The 17,832-nt window shown below is 27.7% G+C and overlaps 1 protein-coding gene across 11 annotated transcripts in view; it reads right to left on the bottom strand.

Moving 5' to 3' along the window:
- Positions 1–1,969: 1,969 nt before the first annotated feature.
- The window catches only part of LOC132936904 (histone deacetylase 4), a 61,751-nt gene continuing 45,888 nt past the window's right edge, over positions 1,970–17,832 (bottom strand). For 9 of the 11 annotated variants that reach the window (XM_061003711.1, XM_061003707.1, XM_061003709.1 and 6 more), the window contains 19 exons: positions 17,045–17,178; positions 14,370–14,483; positions 14,155–14,267; positions 13,957–14,088; positions 9,158–9,190; positions 7,492–7,615; positions 7,057–7,340; positions 6,895–6,990; positions 6,708–6,828; positions 6,464–6,638; positions 6,169–6,395; positions 5,914–6,096; positions 5,674–5,837; positions 5,486–5,605; positions 5,296–5,418; positions 5,096–5,236; positions 4,849–5,019; positions 4,645–4,775; positions 1,970–3,673 (listed from right to left, as the gene is read on the bottom strand). In XM_061003711.1, coding sequence (XP_060859694.1) covers positions 3,619–3,673; positions 4,645–4,775; positions 4,849–5,019; positions 5,096–5,236; positions 5,296–5,418; positions 5,486–5,605; positions 5,674–5,837; positions 5,914–6,096; positions 6,169–6,395; positions 6,464–6,638; positions 6,708–6,828; positions 6,895–6,990; positions 7,057–7,340; positions 7,492–7,615; positions 9,158–9,190; positions 13,957–14,088; positions 14,155–14,267; positions 14,370–14,483; positions 17,045–17,178 — 2,641 coding nt within the window. In that variant the 3' untranslated portion in view covers positions 1,970–3,618. The remainder of the gene's footprint in view (positions 3,674–4,644; positions 4,776–4,848; positions 5,020–5,095; positions 5,237–5,295; positions 5,419–5,485; positions 5,606–5,673; positions 5,838–5,913; positions 6,097–6,168; positions 6,396–6,463; positions 6,639–6,707; positions 6,829–6,894; positions 6,991–7,056; positions 7,341–7,491; positions 7,616–9,157; positions 9,191–13,956; positions 14,089–14,154; positions 14,268–14,369; positions 14,484–17,044; positions 17,179–17,832) is intronic. The other 2 variants (XM_061003716.1, XM_061003710.1) reach the window with 2 other exon arrangements.

Below are 17,832 nucleotides of genomic sequence, written 5' to 3'. Positions count from 1 at the left end.
GTTAGTAATAATATGTAATAGTTGTTAGTTGTTACCGATCGTATAGGTCAAGGTTAATCGGTGAACACGCGCGCCGGAAACTATACCGGTTTCGTATATTAGCGGTCCGTTAACTTTCAAATTCCGGCCGGGAAATTAATAATATGTAAACTGTACAGTTATACCCTCATACGGGTTCGGTAAAATTTATTATTAATTAAACCCGGATTCGTATGCATTTATGGATAGTACGGCATTACGGAAGCGGAATTGAGACGAGAGAGTGAAAACAAAAATATTATGTCCACGAGACTGTCGAGACACACGGTCATTAATTAAAAATAATATAGGTACCTACCGCTATAATTTTAATTATAAAAAAAAAATACGTGTACCGGCCGATTATTGAGTGTCATTCTACATTCGGCCTTGTCAGAAAATTTAGAAATCTAAAAGGAATGCGACGCAGCGCCGAATACAAATGTTTCGGCCATTCTCACAATAATATAAAATAATAATAATAATAAAATAATAACAATAACGACTTTATAAGCTCTCCAAATGTAAGGAATGATTTAAGCTTACGTCACACATTACGGGAAGCTATAGAGGTAACCATTTCCCGCAAACGTGATTTTTATGCTACTGTTCCGTACCTATTAATTATTATCCTATGTACAACGTAGCATACGTTTCTAGTAGTATTTGACGATATAACTAATAAGGCAATTAATATAACATAACATGCTGAGGTCGTTGCAAAATCGTAGTGAATACAGTATTAAACAATTAAGCTATAAAAGTATTGTCACACGTCTCTCCTCGGGAAAGTCTCAATACTTGCACGGAATGATGCGAGTCGACCAGAATACCAAGTACGAGACCCGAACTCTGCCTCATGACCGCATTTAGCCACTACTACGATCACCCACGCCAAAGGACGCAATCTTATATAAGGGAGACCATAAGAGCTCATCAGACGGTTAGGGATACCCAAGACCACTCGTAAAACCACTCACAGTCTTAGTTATCATTTCAGAGTCAGCTCACCTCTCTACCATAGTTTATACATTATGATTTTGTATTAAATATTGTTAATAAACACACAACATAACCAAATACATCACGTATTCATTTTCCTGAGTTGATGTATATATCAACGTCAGTTGGGACGTATCACTTTCTAGGGGTTTCTTCACTTTATTTTTTATGGGCGACGTTTTAACGATTGTATTAAAATTTGATGCACTTGAGTACACATACTGGTCATGATGTGCTACTGTATTGTATAGTACACAGGACCGGATCAACATGTGGCCAGTGTCCACACATGTGCTAGAGGACAGTTAAACATTTAACAATATTACATAATAATTAGGTACTATAACTTATAAATACTTTAGTCAGCGACTAAAAGCTGATAAAATAGTATATTATTGTAGAATACTGAGCCAGATACCTTTCAGTAAGATCTTACTCGAGCACTCGGAATCTACATCAGAACTCAGAAGCCATAAATTGACATGAATTATGTTGCAGTAGTATTATTTAGTTACTGACAACTATCTATACATATTATAAATATAAAATTAAAGTGCTGTTTATTTTTTAAAAATCTAGCATCCCTTGGATAATAATAATGGTAGTTCAACTACTAAAGTTGAACACTCCTTATATTTGGCACAATTAACTGGTTACTGGTTATGTTGTGATATTAAATTTAAATTTAAAAGGAATAACAAAAATATGATTCTAATCAGAGCTTGGTTAAATTAAATCCATGCTTGCAATTTTGAAGAATTGATCTAAACAATTTTTCTTATACTTAGAAAATAATATTATTAAAAGATTGATCTATCTGATGAAAGTCTAGATTTCATATATGATTAATAAAGATGTTTCATCAGTTACACACTCTAACTGTAATCTGTATACACGGGAATAACACATTTTAATACAAATTCAATTTGAACTAAATAGCTGTTTAATCCATTTCACGATTAATAATCAAATGAAAAACATACAAAGTCAAGATAATTATTACATTTAAAAAAAACATTTACTTCACTTGGACAAATATGAATTTAACATAATGCAATACCATTTTTTTTTAACAGTAACAAAAGAAAGAATACAACAAAAGTTAACAATTAGAATAAGCACTGTACACATAATAATAAAACAAATTCATAACCACTACACACAACTGTAGAAAATGCAAGGTGATCTGATAAATGATAATATTATTCTTAAAATATACACCAAAGTTTAGTATTAATAAAATAAAGCATTTATTAATTGACATAATATACTTTTAATCATTATGAAAAAAATTAAAAATTAAATTAATATTTTTGTGATTTTAATTCTAGTTTTCTTCTTGCACTCGCTCTATAATAACAATGTATGTATATTATGGATTAATTAAACCTAAATCGGCAACACTATCATTACACATTGAAGGCTATACAATGAATATGAATACAATTCAAACAAATTTCATTTTTTTTTTTTTTATTGGAGAATACTAACTTTTCTAACATTGATATCTACTATTAAAATAATAAACAATACGAGAAAGTAATCTGTATGTTGCCCATTTAAGTATATTTAATCTATACTAAGTTTAAAATAAAAACAAAATATTATCACATCAATTTTAACATTTATCCTCATAATAATATATTTATACATCTATAAGAATTACACATCAAATGTTTAAACAGGATTCTCAAACTATCATAATACTATTTTCAAAAAGCCACAAGAAAGGCGTTCACTAAAATATTATATATATATGCAACAAATACTAACACATTAATTCCCATAAATATTCTGTAATAACAACAATAATTTGAAATTTAAAAGTTGAACCGTCAAGAGCCAATATTTTTTTATAAAATAGACTAAATAATCATAACGAAAGTAATAATTATAAAATAATAATAGTAATTATAATAATGATAATGATGATAAATTATTATAATTATAATTACATGAATATATATTATAAACGACTAGTAAACATATAACTCCAACTCAATATTTATTAATATTTGGTATTTACATAAATAGAAAGGGCAAAACATAAAATATATTTAAAGGTGTCCAGAATTGAAATCTGGCCAAAAAAAATAAAATATTAACAATTATCATTTATCACAACATTTAATATATATTATATATATTTATATCAATATGTGTTCAAATAAGACTAATATAGATATTTAAAACAATAACAAATTAAAAATATATATATTTTAAACAATATTTTACTTTACGTTATGACGCAGGTAACATAATTTTTGGAATAATTTTATGTGTTAAGAATTATTATTTGGAATGTTTTATATAAATATACATATGGGGAAGGGATAATGAAAATATTAAAAAAAATTGATCATTTGATAACCAAACAATTGCGTAAATTATTTAAGGATCTAAATAGTAATTTAACTCGTATACTTCTGTATTTAATACAATATACACGATACAACTTTTTAAAGTCACAGCATAGGGGACTATTTTTTTTTAGTTGTTGACAGGTTAGATTATACATACAATGTGAAATTTCACAATGAAACAATATTGAATAATACAAAGTGTTATTAATTGGCTCAAAATAGACCAGACGAACATCTATTTATCATCCTCGCAGTCTTCTTCCATCGGTTCTTCACTAGGTTCTGAACTTCTAAAAAAAAATTAATTTACAAGATGTATTATTGATTTTTAAGTAAAACTTCTTTCTTGTGGGTGGAAAAAAAATTGTAACAAAAATGAAACGACACCTTTGATGCTAATGTTTTTGGAAAATTCTCAACCGATTGTCTTAATTTTTTTTTTAATGAAAGATTATATCACTGAGAAGTTTTCTATTGCAATAGCATTTATCTAAGTTAATTAATATTTATCTATTAATTAAAATAAACGTGTAAATTGTACACCTATATATGTGTACACGTTTGTTTATCACCAAAGTATCAAATAAAAAATAATATTATAAGGACTACGCTAACCGCTCAGAATCGTTTTTCGTTTACAATGGTTTATCATTGTATTCAAATATAACACATCCATTACAACTACTGTAAAGCAGAATGGTACCAACTTGTCCACCTTTTGAAGTCAAACTTATTTCTTGTTTTTTTTAATGAAAGATTATATCACGGAGAAGGTTCCTATCGCAATAGCATTTGTCTAAGTTAGTTAACATTTGAGTTATATATTAATTATAATAAACGTGTAAATTGTACATCTATATATATATAATTGTGCGGCCGCGGGTTTCCAGGGTTACAATATGTATCTTAATATATAAAACCGTAATAATAAAAATAACTAATAATATTGTAACAAAAAATGTAACGACAGGAAAAATGAAAAAACACGTTTGTTTATTTATTTATTTTGCAGTTATGCGCGGCGGGGCGTGCACATTTATTTTTATTGTATTGATTTTTCTCACTCTCTTCCCAATTCACTTATAATTTCACGGGCCAAATTACTTATGAAAGAAGTTTTACTTCCCCAGTGTGGGCTCACACATTCTCTCAATTTTTTTTTCTCTCTTTTTTCAATGATAATCTTAGATCAACCCATCTCATGTCTTAACTTAGACCAATGTATGACTACCTCCCTAGATATTAAAATTAAATAACTTACTGTATTCTATGCCTGGTCATTGATAATGAAGCCATAGCACTAACTGTTTCATTTTCTTCACATAAAGTAGCTTCCACAGCACTGCACGATACTGTGTGTGCTAGTTTTTTTAACACAGGCCAGTGAGGCAACTATTAAATTAAAAAATATAATATTATTATACTAATATTTGACTGACATTCTAATTTTATTTCTTTTAATTACTTGAATTGCGATGGTTTTTTGTAAAGTTTTTATGGCGTTTTGACAAGGGGTCCGATGAAGCTCAGACTGTACGATTGGTGTCACTTCATCCTCAAGCAGTGCACGTACACATTCTTCTGCACTGTCACATATTGCAGTCAGATCATATCCTCCTTCTAATGATAAAATTACCTATGCAAAATGTTATTTATAAATAAAAAATATTAACTAATTAATTTTAAGGAACAAAAAGTAAATAAAAATGTACTTTTCCATCTGCAATTTGCATTAACTGTTGTGTCATGTAAGCAAAACAAGCAGGGGTTACATTATATCCACCCAATGGAGCTGGATGACCTGAAGCCGCATCAAAACCAGCAGATACCAAGATGATTTCTGGAGCATAATCCTAAAATGTAAGATAATGATAAAATGATTATAGCTGAATATCTAGACTTTATTCCTTACCCGAGCAATAGGCATTACTACTGTCCGAAAAGCTGCTAAATACTCAGCATCACCTAGTGGAGGTTGTAGACCACCACTCCATGCAATATTCACATTGTATCCTAGACCACTGCCAGCTCCACACTAAATTATAATATACAATTAGCAAAATGTAAGTATGACATTTATATAAAATGTTTAAGATACCTACCTCACCAGGTGCACCAGTTCCTGGAAAGAAGTTACCCTCATCATGTCGGTGAATAGATAAATATAGAACACTTCTATCGTCATAGAAAATTTGTTGTGTACCATTACCATGGTGAACATCCTATAAAAATATTGTAATGAAAATATTATAAAATGTATTTTTTCAATAAAAATATACATTGAACGTACCCAATCAACAATAAGTATACGTCGTACGGCTTGCCTTTGTTGTAACAGACGACAAGCAACAGCAATTGAATTAAAAAAACAAAATCCCATAGCTTGATTAGCTTCTGCATGATGCCCAGGTGGACGGACAATAGCAAAGCCATTTTTTATATCACCCAGGGCAGCTATTTACAAAATTGTATGTTAGATTTTTATCATAATAAACAAAAGAAAATGTTTTCTTATAAAAATGTGTACTACCTTTAAAAGCTAAATCAATAACACAACCAACAGCCATACGAGCAGCTGGTGCTGTATGCAATTCGTTCCATGTAGTGTCAGAATCTACACCTAATCCACCGCAAGGCAATCGTACCAATGCTTTTACTGGCAATTCTGCTAATTTAGAACTATCCATTTTTTGACGACTCGCAAGGTTTGTACCTGTTTCAATAATTTTGAAAAAATACAAAAATAAAAAAACTAGTTAAATAAAATAGTTTCTACAAAACCAACCAAATAAAAGAGTGTGCGGTTCAGTATGGCATGTCTGTAATTCTTCAATTGTAGCTTTGCGTGGTCTCAACTTATCACATCGTCTAGCTAATCCTGTTTCAATCAATCGAGCCCAAACACTTTGAAGCCGTCCACTATGTTCTGGATGTATAGCGTTGTTGCCACATTTGCAAGCATGTTTCAACATCAAACTGTCAAATGCTAGACCAGTATTAGGCCGGTGTGGACTTTTAGAAGTAAATAAAAATTAATATTTGACACAGCAATAAAAACGTATTTGTTTTAAGACACTCACGCTGATAGTTTAGTGCCAGAAGAATTAAGGCTAGTAGATGAAAGGTATGGTGATGATGATGATGTAGATGTGTCAGAGTTAATGCCTCCTGTACTTACGGTAGCATCTAAAGGACTGGAATATGTTCGAACTAAAGGGAGAGTAACATGTGTATTCCGATTTGCTAAAAGTGAAACTGTAAAATAAAACAAAATGTTTAGTCAAAAAAACATAATTATATTATTATATTTGAATTATAACACACTATCATTGGATTGAGATGTTTGTCGCATCATTAGGTCACGTTGTTGTTGTAAAAATGATTGACTTTTATTTTTCAAGCCATTATCTGTGGATGTTCTTGGACCACCAGTCAAATCAATCACCTATATTATAAACGTGTATACATTAATATGCAGTTTTTACTTTGTACATAATATATTATGGCATACCTTTGCATTATCTTCTTGGTCTTCATTAATTAAACTACTGTTATTAGCCAAATGAGCCCGACTTCCAGCTCGAGTCAAAACGGTATGACGAATTTGCTAAAAGATTTTTTTAATTATTAATAATAATAAAAATATATTTTTGTTATAATTTTAAAAATGTACTTGTTTCAAATAATGTGTACTAAGTTGTTGAAGTGGTAATTCGTAATCTTCATAATGAACACTTAGTTGTTGACCTGGTACAGTGCTGTTCAACATTGGATGCCCAAGAGGTAGCGGTGCTGACTGTGTACGACCCAGTGGTCTGTGCCCAGCTTTATTCAACCTAGCATGTGCCACTTGAGTATCAGTAATAGGTGCAGGATGAAATGATGGAATAGTAGTAGTTTGTCTGGACTCGAGACTTCGCATTTGTTTTTGAATGAAACTTTGAGATGTATCCATTACTATATAATCAATATGAATTTTAAATATGCACTACAAAATATATTTAAATATCCAATAATAGATTTAATAACATTTTCACTAGGTTACTAAATTTATTTTTGGATTCTATTCAGATTAATGTATTTTATTTTGTGTTAAATTAATAATTACCTGGAAGCGTAGGATAATATGGCAATGTACTTGACAACATTTGACCTGTAAGTGGTGCACCTAATCTTGCAGTAAATGCGGCACGGACTTCAGCTTCCGAAACAGACGATAATTTTGATCCATCCTAAAATATATCAAATTAAATTTAAAAATTGGAAATATTTAAATTATCAATACAATTTTATATAAAACCCTTTCTGTAAAAAAATTTATGTAATTTGTAAATATTATATATATATATAAATTTTTTATTATTGATTTTATTTTTTATTCTTAGGTTAGGTTTAACTTTTGGTACAGCCAGGTAGCCATAAACAATTACTAGACATTTAAAGAATCAATAGTGAGCTAATGGTCCTTTACATATAATTTAGTAGCCCATAATTGGTCTATTCAATTGTAGTAAACCATCAAATTAATTTCTATAGATTGTTAAACTAACACAATATCAAAGATCCAATTTTTTTAAAACAAAATAAAACATTTTTCAGTAATTGGAATTTTCTTTTTTGACTAATGAAGAGCTTATTCCAAAATATACTAAATACAATTTCATCAGTTATTTTCAATAGAGGACTATCATTTTTAATAATTTGTGAAAGGCTAGACTAACCTAACCTCTCCAGAATGTACTGTAACATCAAATGTCAACTAAGTCTATGTGTCTTAAATACATATTTTTAATTTAAAAAATAGGTATTTAAGATATAATGTATCACCGTATTTGTTCTGGTATAATCTAACCAGCTTAACATATAATACATAATTCCTCCATGATATACGTAGGTAAACTTTAGATAAAGTTAAAATATAATATGAGTAATTTAAAAATACAATTTAAATTCTTGTTCAAAACCATAGTAAAATTTATATCACTATAAGCTTTTTTGATTTAAATATTAACATATAATAAATGTATGATTAAATTTAAGTTATCTTAGTTATTTGTAGTATCTTCCAAAATGACTAAAACTATTAGGAAATCAAAAAAGTTATACCTCTTTAGTAGCTTTTTTTTTTTCCATTGATGAATTTTGTTAAAATTAAAATTTATTCAACAGATAAGCTATTAATTGAAACTATTAAAAAGCTCTCAGGAACTCAAAAAAATTACCATAAGCAAACAAATTAAATAAATAATCTCATGGCATTATAAAACAAAAAAATCTGGTTCGAAACCCAGCCATAGCTATTTGGGTAGTCACGGTGTCTGGAGAGTGGCCGCTATCCCCCACCCGGACATGGCAGATACTTACGGGTGCCACTAGAAAATTCTGCTAAACTAACAAACACACGTGTTTAAACCTACAGTACCCTCCACCACAGTTAAAACAAAAAAACAAAACCACCCAATGGCACAGTTGCAATGGAGAGTTAATTAAAAAAAAAAAAATCTAAAATGATTGTACGAATTGAATCAATTTATATTTTATTAGTTTTAAGTATTAAAAACTCCGTAAATGGTAAACAATAGAAGATCTACAATAAATAATTATTTTAAACTGATAAATAGTTTTTTTGGCGGTAAGTGGTATTCCAAATATTATAAATAATTTACAATAGGTACTTAAGTAAATTAGGTAATCGTTTTAATTAAATCTTAAAAATTGTTTAAATCGGTGTTGTATTATGTAAAACATATTTCACGTTACACCAATGTACTTACCCAATCCGTTAATTTTGATAGACACCGAATAAACTTGATGTATTAAAGTGAAAGATTGAAACATAAAATCGGGAAAACAAGTGTTTTATTAAAAAGTAGACAATAATCAGTGTATTGCATTTGTTTATTACACGATTCACATGTAGAAGTGAGCTAAGACCATTATCAATTTTAAAAATAATTATTATTTTGAAGCGTTTTATAACTATATTGACATATCAGCCTTTTTGCAGATATGTGTAGTGTGGAATTTAAAATTAAAACATAAACATATTCCATTAAAATTGTATATTAGGGTTGCATAAGGGTTGATATATAATAATTAATTTAATGTTAATATAAGTAGATACTATACTATCTTAAAGTTAAATTAGAAAATTATTATTCATCAAAACACCCATATGAGCATGAGTACATCTCAATTGAGTAAGTTTATCTATGTATATTTATTGTATATAGTGTATTGTCATTTCTGGTGCAACATCACCGAATGTTTTTTTTTACTATTTATATAATATGGATGTATAATAATTATGTTGTAATATTTTATACTCCAGGAGTTGAACACATTGATATACAAGTTGTTCAAATAAAACCCTCACATAAAAATATTTTTCTCTCAACTAAGCGAAATGCTATATTTTTTAACGTAAATACATATTATTTAGGTTTTAGAAACATTTAAATGTAATAACATACATATAATTGAAAGTCCTCATCATTCATAATGTTGTAAAACCTTATAAACATTAAATTTTTTATCGATCAGACATTTACCAATCATGTCATATTTCATGAATATACAGGGTCATTTAAATGTCCACACTTATTAATTCAAAAAGTTTTATCCTTTTTGAAAAATTCTATTTTCAAAACTTTTTATTGCTATAATTTTTAAGATTTATTTTTTTTAAATGACATCGTACATTTTTTATTTCGTATTCGGACGCATAATATTTTTCGAGTATTTCAATACATAAAAATCAAATTTCAAACAAGTAATTAATTAGTATAATAATATAGTTAACTTTAAATACTTATGACTAGAGATAGGATGTTAATAACTTAAGTTTCAAAAATAACCCCCAAAAAATGCTCTAAAAAGTGCCCTAAAAAACTATAAAAAAAATTACTGAAAAATATCGTAAACATTTAAATTTAAAGTTTAATTTACAGTAAAAAAAATAAACTAATGAGTAAAATATAAATAAAAAATTTAAGTTTTCATTGTTTGTCAAACCCACCAAAAATCATAATAATACAATTATTTTTTTAAACAAATTTTCTTAAAATCTAAAGCCACATTTTACAAAAATTACCTATAATATGAAAAAATTACCTAAAAATATAAAAATTACGTTAAAAAACAAAAAAATTTAACATAAATTTATTATGTTCTGAATCAAGGGAGCATGAAACAAATTTTTGGCTAAAATAGCATTTTATAGGATCAAAGGAAAAAATTCAAATGTCATCAACATTCTATCTCTACTTATAACTAAACTATTCATTCAAAAGTTTTTCACGTATCAATGTACTTTATTCTATATAATTCTGCTTAGAAATATGTAATTAAAAATGTAAAAATAATGTTTTCAACAAATGATTGAATTACATGTGTTACACATGATGTGTAGACATTTGAATGGATCACCTTGTGTACACATTAGAATATGAATATAAAATTGTTATCTCTAAAAATGACCTATGGTCGTGCATGTGTGTGTTTTTTCTATAGTAAATTTAGATAATATTGTTTAATTTATGGGGAGTAAATAACGAGATATCGAGATTCAGTGTCAAAAACTTAAAAATGATGACCTATTATGATGATAAATATATTTTTATTACATTTACATGAACGGTTTTATTTCGAATTATCGTTTTAATCCTGTTTATACATATGAAATAATTTCAATGATATAATTCTTATTATTCAATATACAGAATATACAAAATCAAATTTAAATGTTTCTGAACAATTTTATGACATGTAATTCTATTTAAGAGGATTTTGATAGTGAGTAAAACAGAATAAACTAAGTACTTGAGTATGTAATACAATACAATAATAAAATAAAATGCTGATTCTATCATAGATAAGTTGAATATTGTATAACAGTAAACGTACAAACTCAAATAATGTTCGAATTTTAAGTTTGATAATACATCAATTCACTCTAATAGTAAAATTAACACAAGATTAAGTCTGCTGAACGCAAATTTGGTGTATAGCGCACTAGCAGTACATAGGTCAGAGATAAAACAAATAGTACGCTGACATCCTCTTAATTATTTGGAGAGCGGAAATGGCGCGAGAAGATTAGAAGATATTTATAATTTATGACGTTTGTTTAATCATGCTAATGAAATGCTATCTCCTACACGAGTATATTGTCCACTTGTTAAAACTTAAATAGGTACTTATAAGTTATAACTAATTAACTACTTGTTCATAATTCGATTATTACACTTCGAATATTCCGAAAAATAATCTCCTTAGGAATATGAAATTAAAAATGAATGATATCATTCAAAAAAGAAAAAGAATAATAATAAAAAATAGAAAACTAAAACTTGTTGTTGAAAAATTTGATGTTTAAAAGACTTTAATTAGATAAAAAAATTCATCGGGTTTAAAATATTGAGTCTCAAGTTAAAAAAATCATACTGTTTGAAAAAATAAACATTTTATTTTTTTTAATGCCACAGTTGTGGCAATGGCCTTGCAACAGAAAATATAAAATCTTTTTCCAGAATTATTTTTTTTTTTAATGGACAAAGAATCAACTAAATAATACAACGGAGAAAGCGTAATCAATGAAAACATTAAAAAAAAAAACTTCCAAATGTTAAAAAAGTAAATTTATAGTCAAAATAATCATAAAGATTACCAGAAACAACGTATAAAAAACAAGTCTGTTGCAACGTAAAACGAGTTTTTTTGGTTAGGTTATAAAATAGTTTAAATAATTATGCCTAAAAATGTCAAATAAAATAACATTTTATGTAATATTATATTTTCGAAACTTTAAATGTCTAGAAACCGTATAAACCTAACCAAAGCGACTATGGAGAAGAACAATATTTTAGCTGCATTAATTTTTTTGAAGATATTTCAATACTCTACAAACACCTAAAAACTATATATTCCGTATTTTTTTTATAAATTATCTAAATAATTTATCATAAAGATATGATAATGTAACAGTCATATACATATTTAATAAACTATAGTAGGTACCTAGTTTATATAAATTATAAAATTTGCTACAACTGTCAATATAACTGTAAGATAATTAGGTACCTGCCTACTAAATAATGATATTAAAACAATGAATTCATCAATCAATATTTACAAATATTTACGAAAAGTGCCCAGTGCCAACAAAACAATTACTATTATAGAGGATATTTGGATTTGGGAATTAATTTAAATAAAAAATGAACTCTAGATTAACATTAATGAATTATTAGAGGCAAATTTAGCTAAAACTAAAATGTAAGTTGACAAAACATGGTTCATGATATGTTTATATTTTATAAAATGAAGGTCAGGTACCTATTAATTTATGGATTTTTTCTTGATTTACTAATATTTATATAATATATTATATAATGTTATGATTAATAAATATTCAATAAATTAACTACCTAGTACCCGCAGATAGTTATCAAACTATAATATTAGAATAAATATTAATTTTAGAATCTCTATAATTTATAATCTATATAACTGAAAACTATACCTTGAGTATATAATTAATATTATATAATATATATATATATATATATGCTTTTAAGAGGACGTCGCACCCGCATAATATGATGTTGTCTTCGTTTTACAAATGGATAACATAGCAAATTGCGTTCTGCTGTTTTTGTGTGGTTAGCTTAAATATTAGATTGAATTCATATACAAATATACTATTAAACTTAACCCAACCTTATCTGTGTTATTTACTTCTCTCGTTGGTTTTTTATAATATCTAATGTACGAACAATACGAACTTATAAGTTATTAATATCTTACCCACTCAATAAATCGCTATTAAAATATCGACGACGATCTATCTTTTAAGTTTGATAATAAGCGAATTCAATCAAATATATAATTAATAACACAAAATTGAAACTGCTGAACGTAACATATTGTTGTATATTATGCGTAAATAAGACGGAGACAATACATAAGAAATAATCGATTGCTACAACTTACATTATTACTTATTAGCCATTAGGTTTTGGATAAAAATGTTCTATTAGATAACAGGGGCAAATAATTTAAATAACAAATAATTAATTTATGAGCAATTTAAACCATAATGGGATTAACTCCAAATAATAATAAATGTATTTAGGATAAACTAAAAACGATTTATTTTTTCTAATATTGCTATTACAGTGGAACCTCGGTATCTCAATGTTTCTATACATTGAATATTTTTTCAGTCCCGATTCAAATATTTTAAATTACCTCGGTAGCTCGAAGTTTTGATACGTCAAATTTTTTTTTTGTCCCTTCGAGATAGCGAGGTTCTATTGTAATAGCAGGTATAGTGTATCTAATTGTAATATAATATAGCTTAAAAAATGTAAAACGTAATAAATATGTAATATATAAAGTAAGCTGAAGTTAAAAACTTAATACTAATAGTTAAACTAATGTTAAACAATAAATAGTTTTTTTAAGACTCACACCTAACTAATTTATTTTTATTTTTCAGGCGTGAGTTAACTCAGTAATGATGGTTAGATTATAATTATAAATATTTATTCGTAATAAAAATATTAATTACCGAATTTGATGGTGGTCTACCTAGTGATATATTAGGCATTGAAGGACTTGTATATAATGCAGATATATCAGCAACACTACTGCTTTGGTCTGATTTATTATTAGTCATATGTCCAAATGAAATTTCTCCTTCCTTAAAAAATAAAACAAATATATGAAACGGAATAGAACGGATTCTAATGGAAAATTTGTATTTTACTTCTTTAATTGGAGTTGTGGCTCCAGTTGAAGGTGAGTTTCGACAGTTTGGTATGAGTATAGGAGGAGAATTAGGTCCAGAACCGGGGGTGCTACCCGACGGCGATGTCTCTACTGAAAAATAAAAATAAAAACAGAAATGTGAAATTTTTGATGGAATATTAATAGGTTAATATTGAAAGGGAAAAGTATTTTATTGGTAAAATGGTACGGTACTTGCGAGCTTAGACACTCTGTTGCTGAATCTTTCTTTGGGCCGTGCGATTGGATTGTTACGTCTGTCGAACATGCGCTGTTTCAATCTGGATTTGAGCAAATTCGGTTCGGACGCTGCATGCAATAACATTTTCAACACACACAAGGAACAAAAAAAAACACACTTAAGTTAGGAAAGTGGTCAGTGGATGAATAGAAAACAAACGTTATGTTAAAAACTATAGTCATTTTAAGTCATAACAAGTTTGTTATTACTTATTTACGTCGTAATCATAAGGTTAATATAAAAATAATATTTAGATGGTTCAAAAATAACTCGTTGCATTATAAAAATTTTCTACATGACACCACATTTCCATAAATTGTTTGTGAAAACCGTTTTGTGCGAAAAAGAACCACATAGGCTATAGTCATATTGGAAACAAAATGTACAAGCTGTACATTACACGATACAGAACACAATATTTTCTTAGTCATAGAGATTTAATTTTACGATATACAAAAAAGTTATTTAAGTTCAAAATAATTAAAATAACCGATTATAATAACTTTTTAATTTTAGATTCTGAGCGGAGCGATGAATTTATTGATTTTACAATAATGTGAGTTTTTTTTTAATATTATTATTATTATTTTAATTTTATTTTTTGTGTCTGTAACCACCCTTTAGGGCAGTAAAAATGCTTAGATTTTCTTTAACAGTATATCTTTTCTGATAGGAAAGTGAATCTAGTTGGTGGTACTTCGGGAGATCAAAAGTGAAAATTTCCCAGTAGTTTTCTTAAGCGCCGTGAAAAAAAACAAAAGAAAAATTAAGGAAAAACGGGTTTTTTATCCTAATAATATCAATTCAATTTTATTTGTTGGGTAAAAAAATTGAGAATTGAACAGAAGGTTCCAAATATATTGTTTCAAAGACAGATGAAAAAAATATTAAAAATCCGTATTCACAATTTTTTTGTAAGCATTTTAAGTTAAAATATTGACAAAATACGTAAAAATTACGAAAAAATGCAAACTATTTTGAGTTAGAAATTCATAAAAATTTTCTATTTAAATCTATGATTACAACAAGTAAAACAAGATTCCTCATAAGTTTGTCTACCTTTATCAAACAAAAAAAAAAATGCCTACAAGCAAATCAAATTAAATTTTATAAGCGTTTGAAGTTCATATTTTTACTGCAAGATTGGATATTCACCCGATTTCTCATGTAGCGATTTTGTTATTTTGTTGTAATTCAAAAAACGAATAACTGTAGATACATAAAAATTTCACCGAATGTTTATATTTTCATTTCCTATACACCATATAATTTTGAAAATATTTTGACTCTTTTTGAACTGTTTACAGACATTGTCAGTTTTCAATATTTTTAGTTTTTTTAACTGTTAATACAATTTTAAGTGTTGGGTGAAAAAGCGTGAACATTTAATACAAGGCTCCAGATATATTGGTACATTGGCAGTTGAATAATATTAAAAATACATAGGTGGGCACATTTTTTTTTATAAGCATTTAAAGTTTAAATTTTGAAAAAATGTATCAAATATAAAATGTAATAATTATTTTGTATTTAAAAATGTATAAAATGTTCAACTTTTATAGCTTAGAGGATTGTGAATTTAAAACAAGGTTCGACGTAAATAGGTTATAAATTACTTTATTCACAATAATATCATAAATTATCTTATAATTAGTAATATCATAGGCTGAACTCACCGTCTTCGCTCAGAATCGTTTTTCTTATACAATGATATTATATCATTGAATTCAAATTCAACATCATCCATTACAGTGACCCACTTGTAACCTACTGTAAAACAGAGCGACACCCACTTGCCCACCTTTTTTGTATTAACGATATCAAAAAATTAAAATTCTGTGATAGTACGATGTAGTAAATATTGTTTTTCCTTTCTGAACTATAAATGTGATGTGGGTTTAGTGTTTTTTTTCTCGCACGAAACCGTTTTTCTGTATAATCTCGTAGGTAATTACCCACGCACGAACAATAGTGATATGGGACCACTTGTAAGTTACTTTGAATTAATATTTAAATATATATAAATTAAAGTATTATTGCTCTCAGCATTTCATTACCATAGTTTTATACTTACTAAATTCCTTAAAAAGCGGGTATTTAAGCGTTTTAAAATTGCTTAACAAATTAAATATAAAATAGGAGGAAAAAGTTAAATGTTAAATTAATTTAATTTACACCACGGTTCACAATTACATTTTGTTATTTTTATCAGTAATTTGTGTGCAACTTTGTTTGATTAGTACCTGTAATAAGTACCTATTCAACGCACAAAATTATAATTTCCATAAATATAGATTACAAACATAATATAGTCTAATTATTCGTAATTCTCCTATCCAGCTAAAACAAATAAAAAATTGCGCAATCCAGAAATTTTTCAATACATATAAATCAGAATACTATTCAAAGTTTTTGGGCTGAAATTAAATTTTCTTTTATAGGTATACATGTTAAGTATTATTTTTATTAGTTATGTGATTCTATATTATTATAAACATGTTAGACTAATATAATAGTAAACAAACATAAAATAGGTATTTCTATGTATTTAGCGCGTTATATCTAAAGAAATTATTAAAACAATAAAGGATGTTAAAAAAGCTACATTTTATAGATTAAAAATAAATACCTGTTTTTCTAAGAGGAAAATCATCTTCGTACCGCCCAACAAATCTATACGGTGTAATATTTGACCCACTGGATGATGGACTTAAACTACTAGGCATTACGTTTGGTTCCGACTGCTGAGATTGTAAGATACCCCTACATAAAATAATATCAACATTTTAAATACCTATATAATATGTATATTATCAATGTATATTTAGAACCATTTGTAATTTAGAGGATGCCACACCCGCATAATATGTTATTTCCATCTTACAAACGTACAACATAGCTAATTTGGCCGTTGAAAACGAACCATTTTTAAGGCCAGGGCTATATACGGCCTAATGGGTCGGATTTAGGCAATATTTTATATCCATCCTGAGTTATGTGTGATTGCATGTGTAGCAACTGATCATCAATAGAGTGCGTGAGTTCCCAGAACGCTTTATGTAATTCAAGATAAACTATGGCTAAAATTCTTGGAAATCAGTAACGTACATACGCGCAGTCAAAAGTCGCTATTTTTGGCGACCAAAAAAGTTTCAACATAAAAGTCCCAAAAAGCGGAAGAAAAATTCACCCAGTACCAAATAAATTTTCTTAGAGTTACTAAAAAAAAGAATCAAAAATCCATTTCCTACATAATCTAGAAAAGAAAATAAGGAATACAAATATGTTTTCAAAATTAAAATCGGGCTTTTGGAGTGAATTTTTCTTCCGCTTATTGGGCCGCCGGGGCTATACACGGCGTATTCCGCCGCGTTTTCCGTCAAATTAAAAATGCATTGGTTTATATCGGAGTAGCTA

Source organism: Metopolophium dirhodum, chromosome 1, assembly GCF_019925205.1.
Source record: "Metopolophium dirhodum isolate CAU chromosome 1, ASM1992520v1, whole genome shotgun sequence".
Lineage (NCBI taxonomy): Eukaryota > Metazoa > Arthropoda > Insecta > Hemiptera > Aphididae > Metopolophium > Metopolophium dirhodum.
Note: the sequence above shows the minus strand (reverse complement) of the source record. Positions and strands in the feature narration are given on the sequence as shown.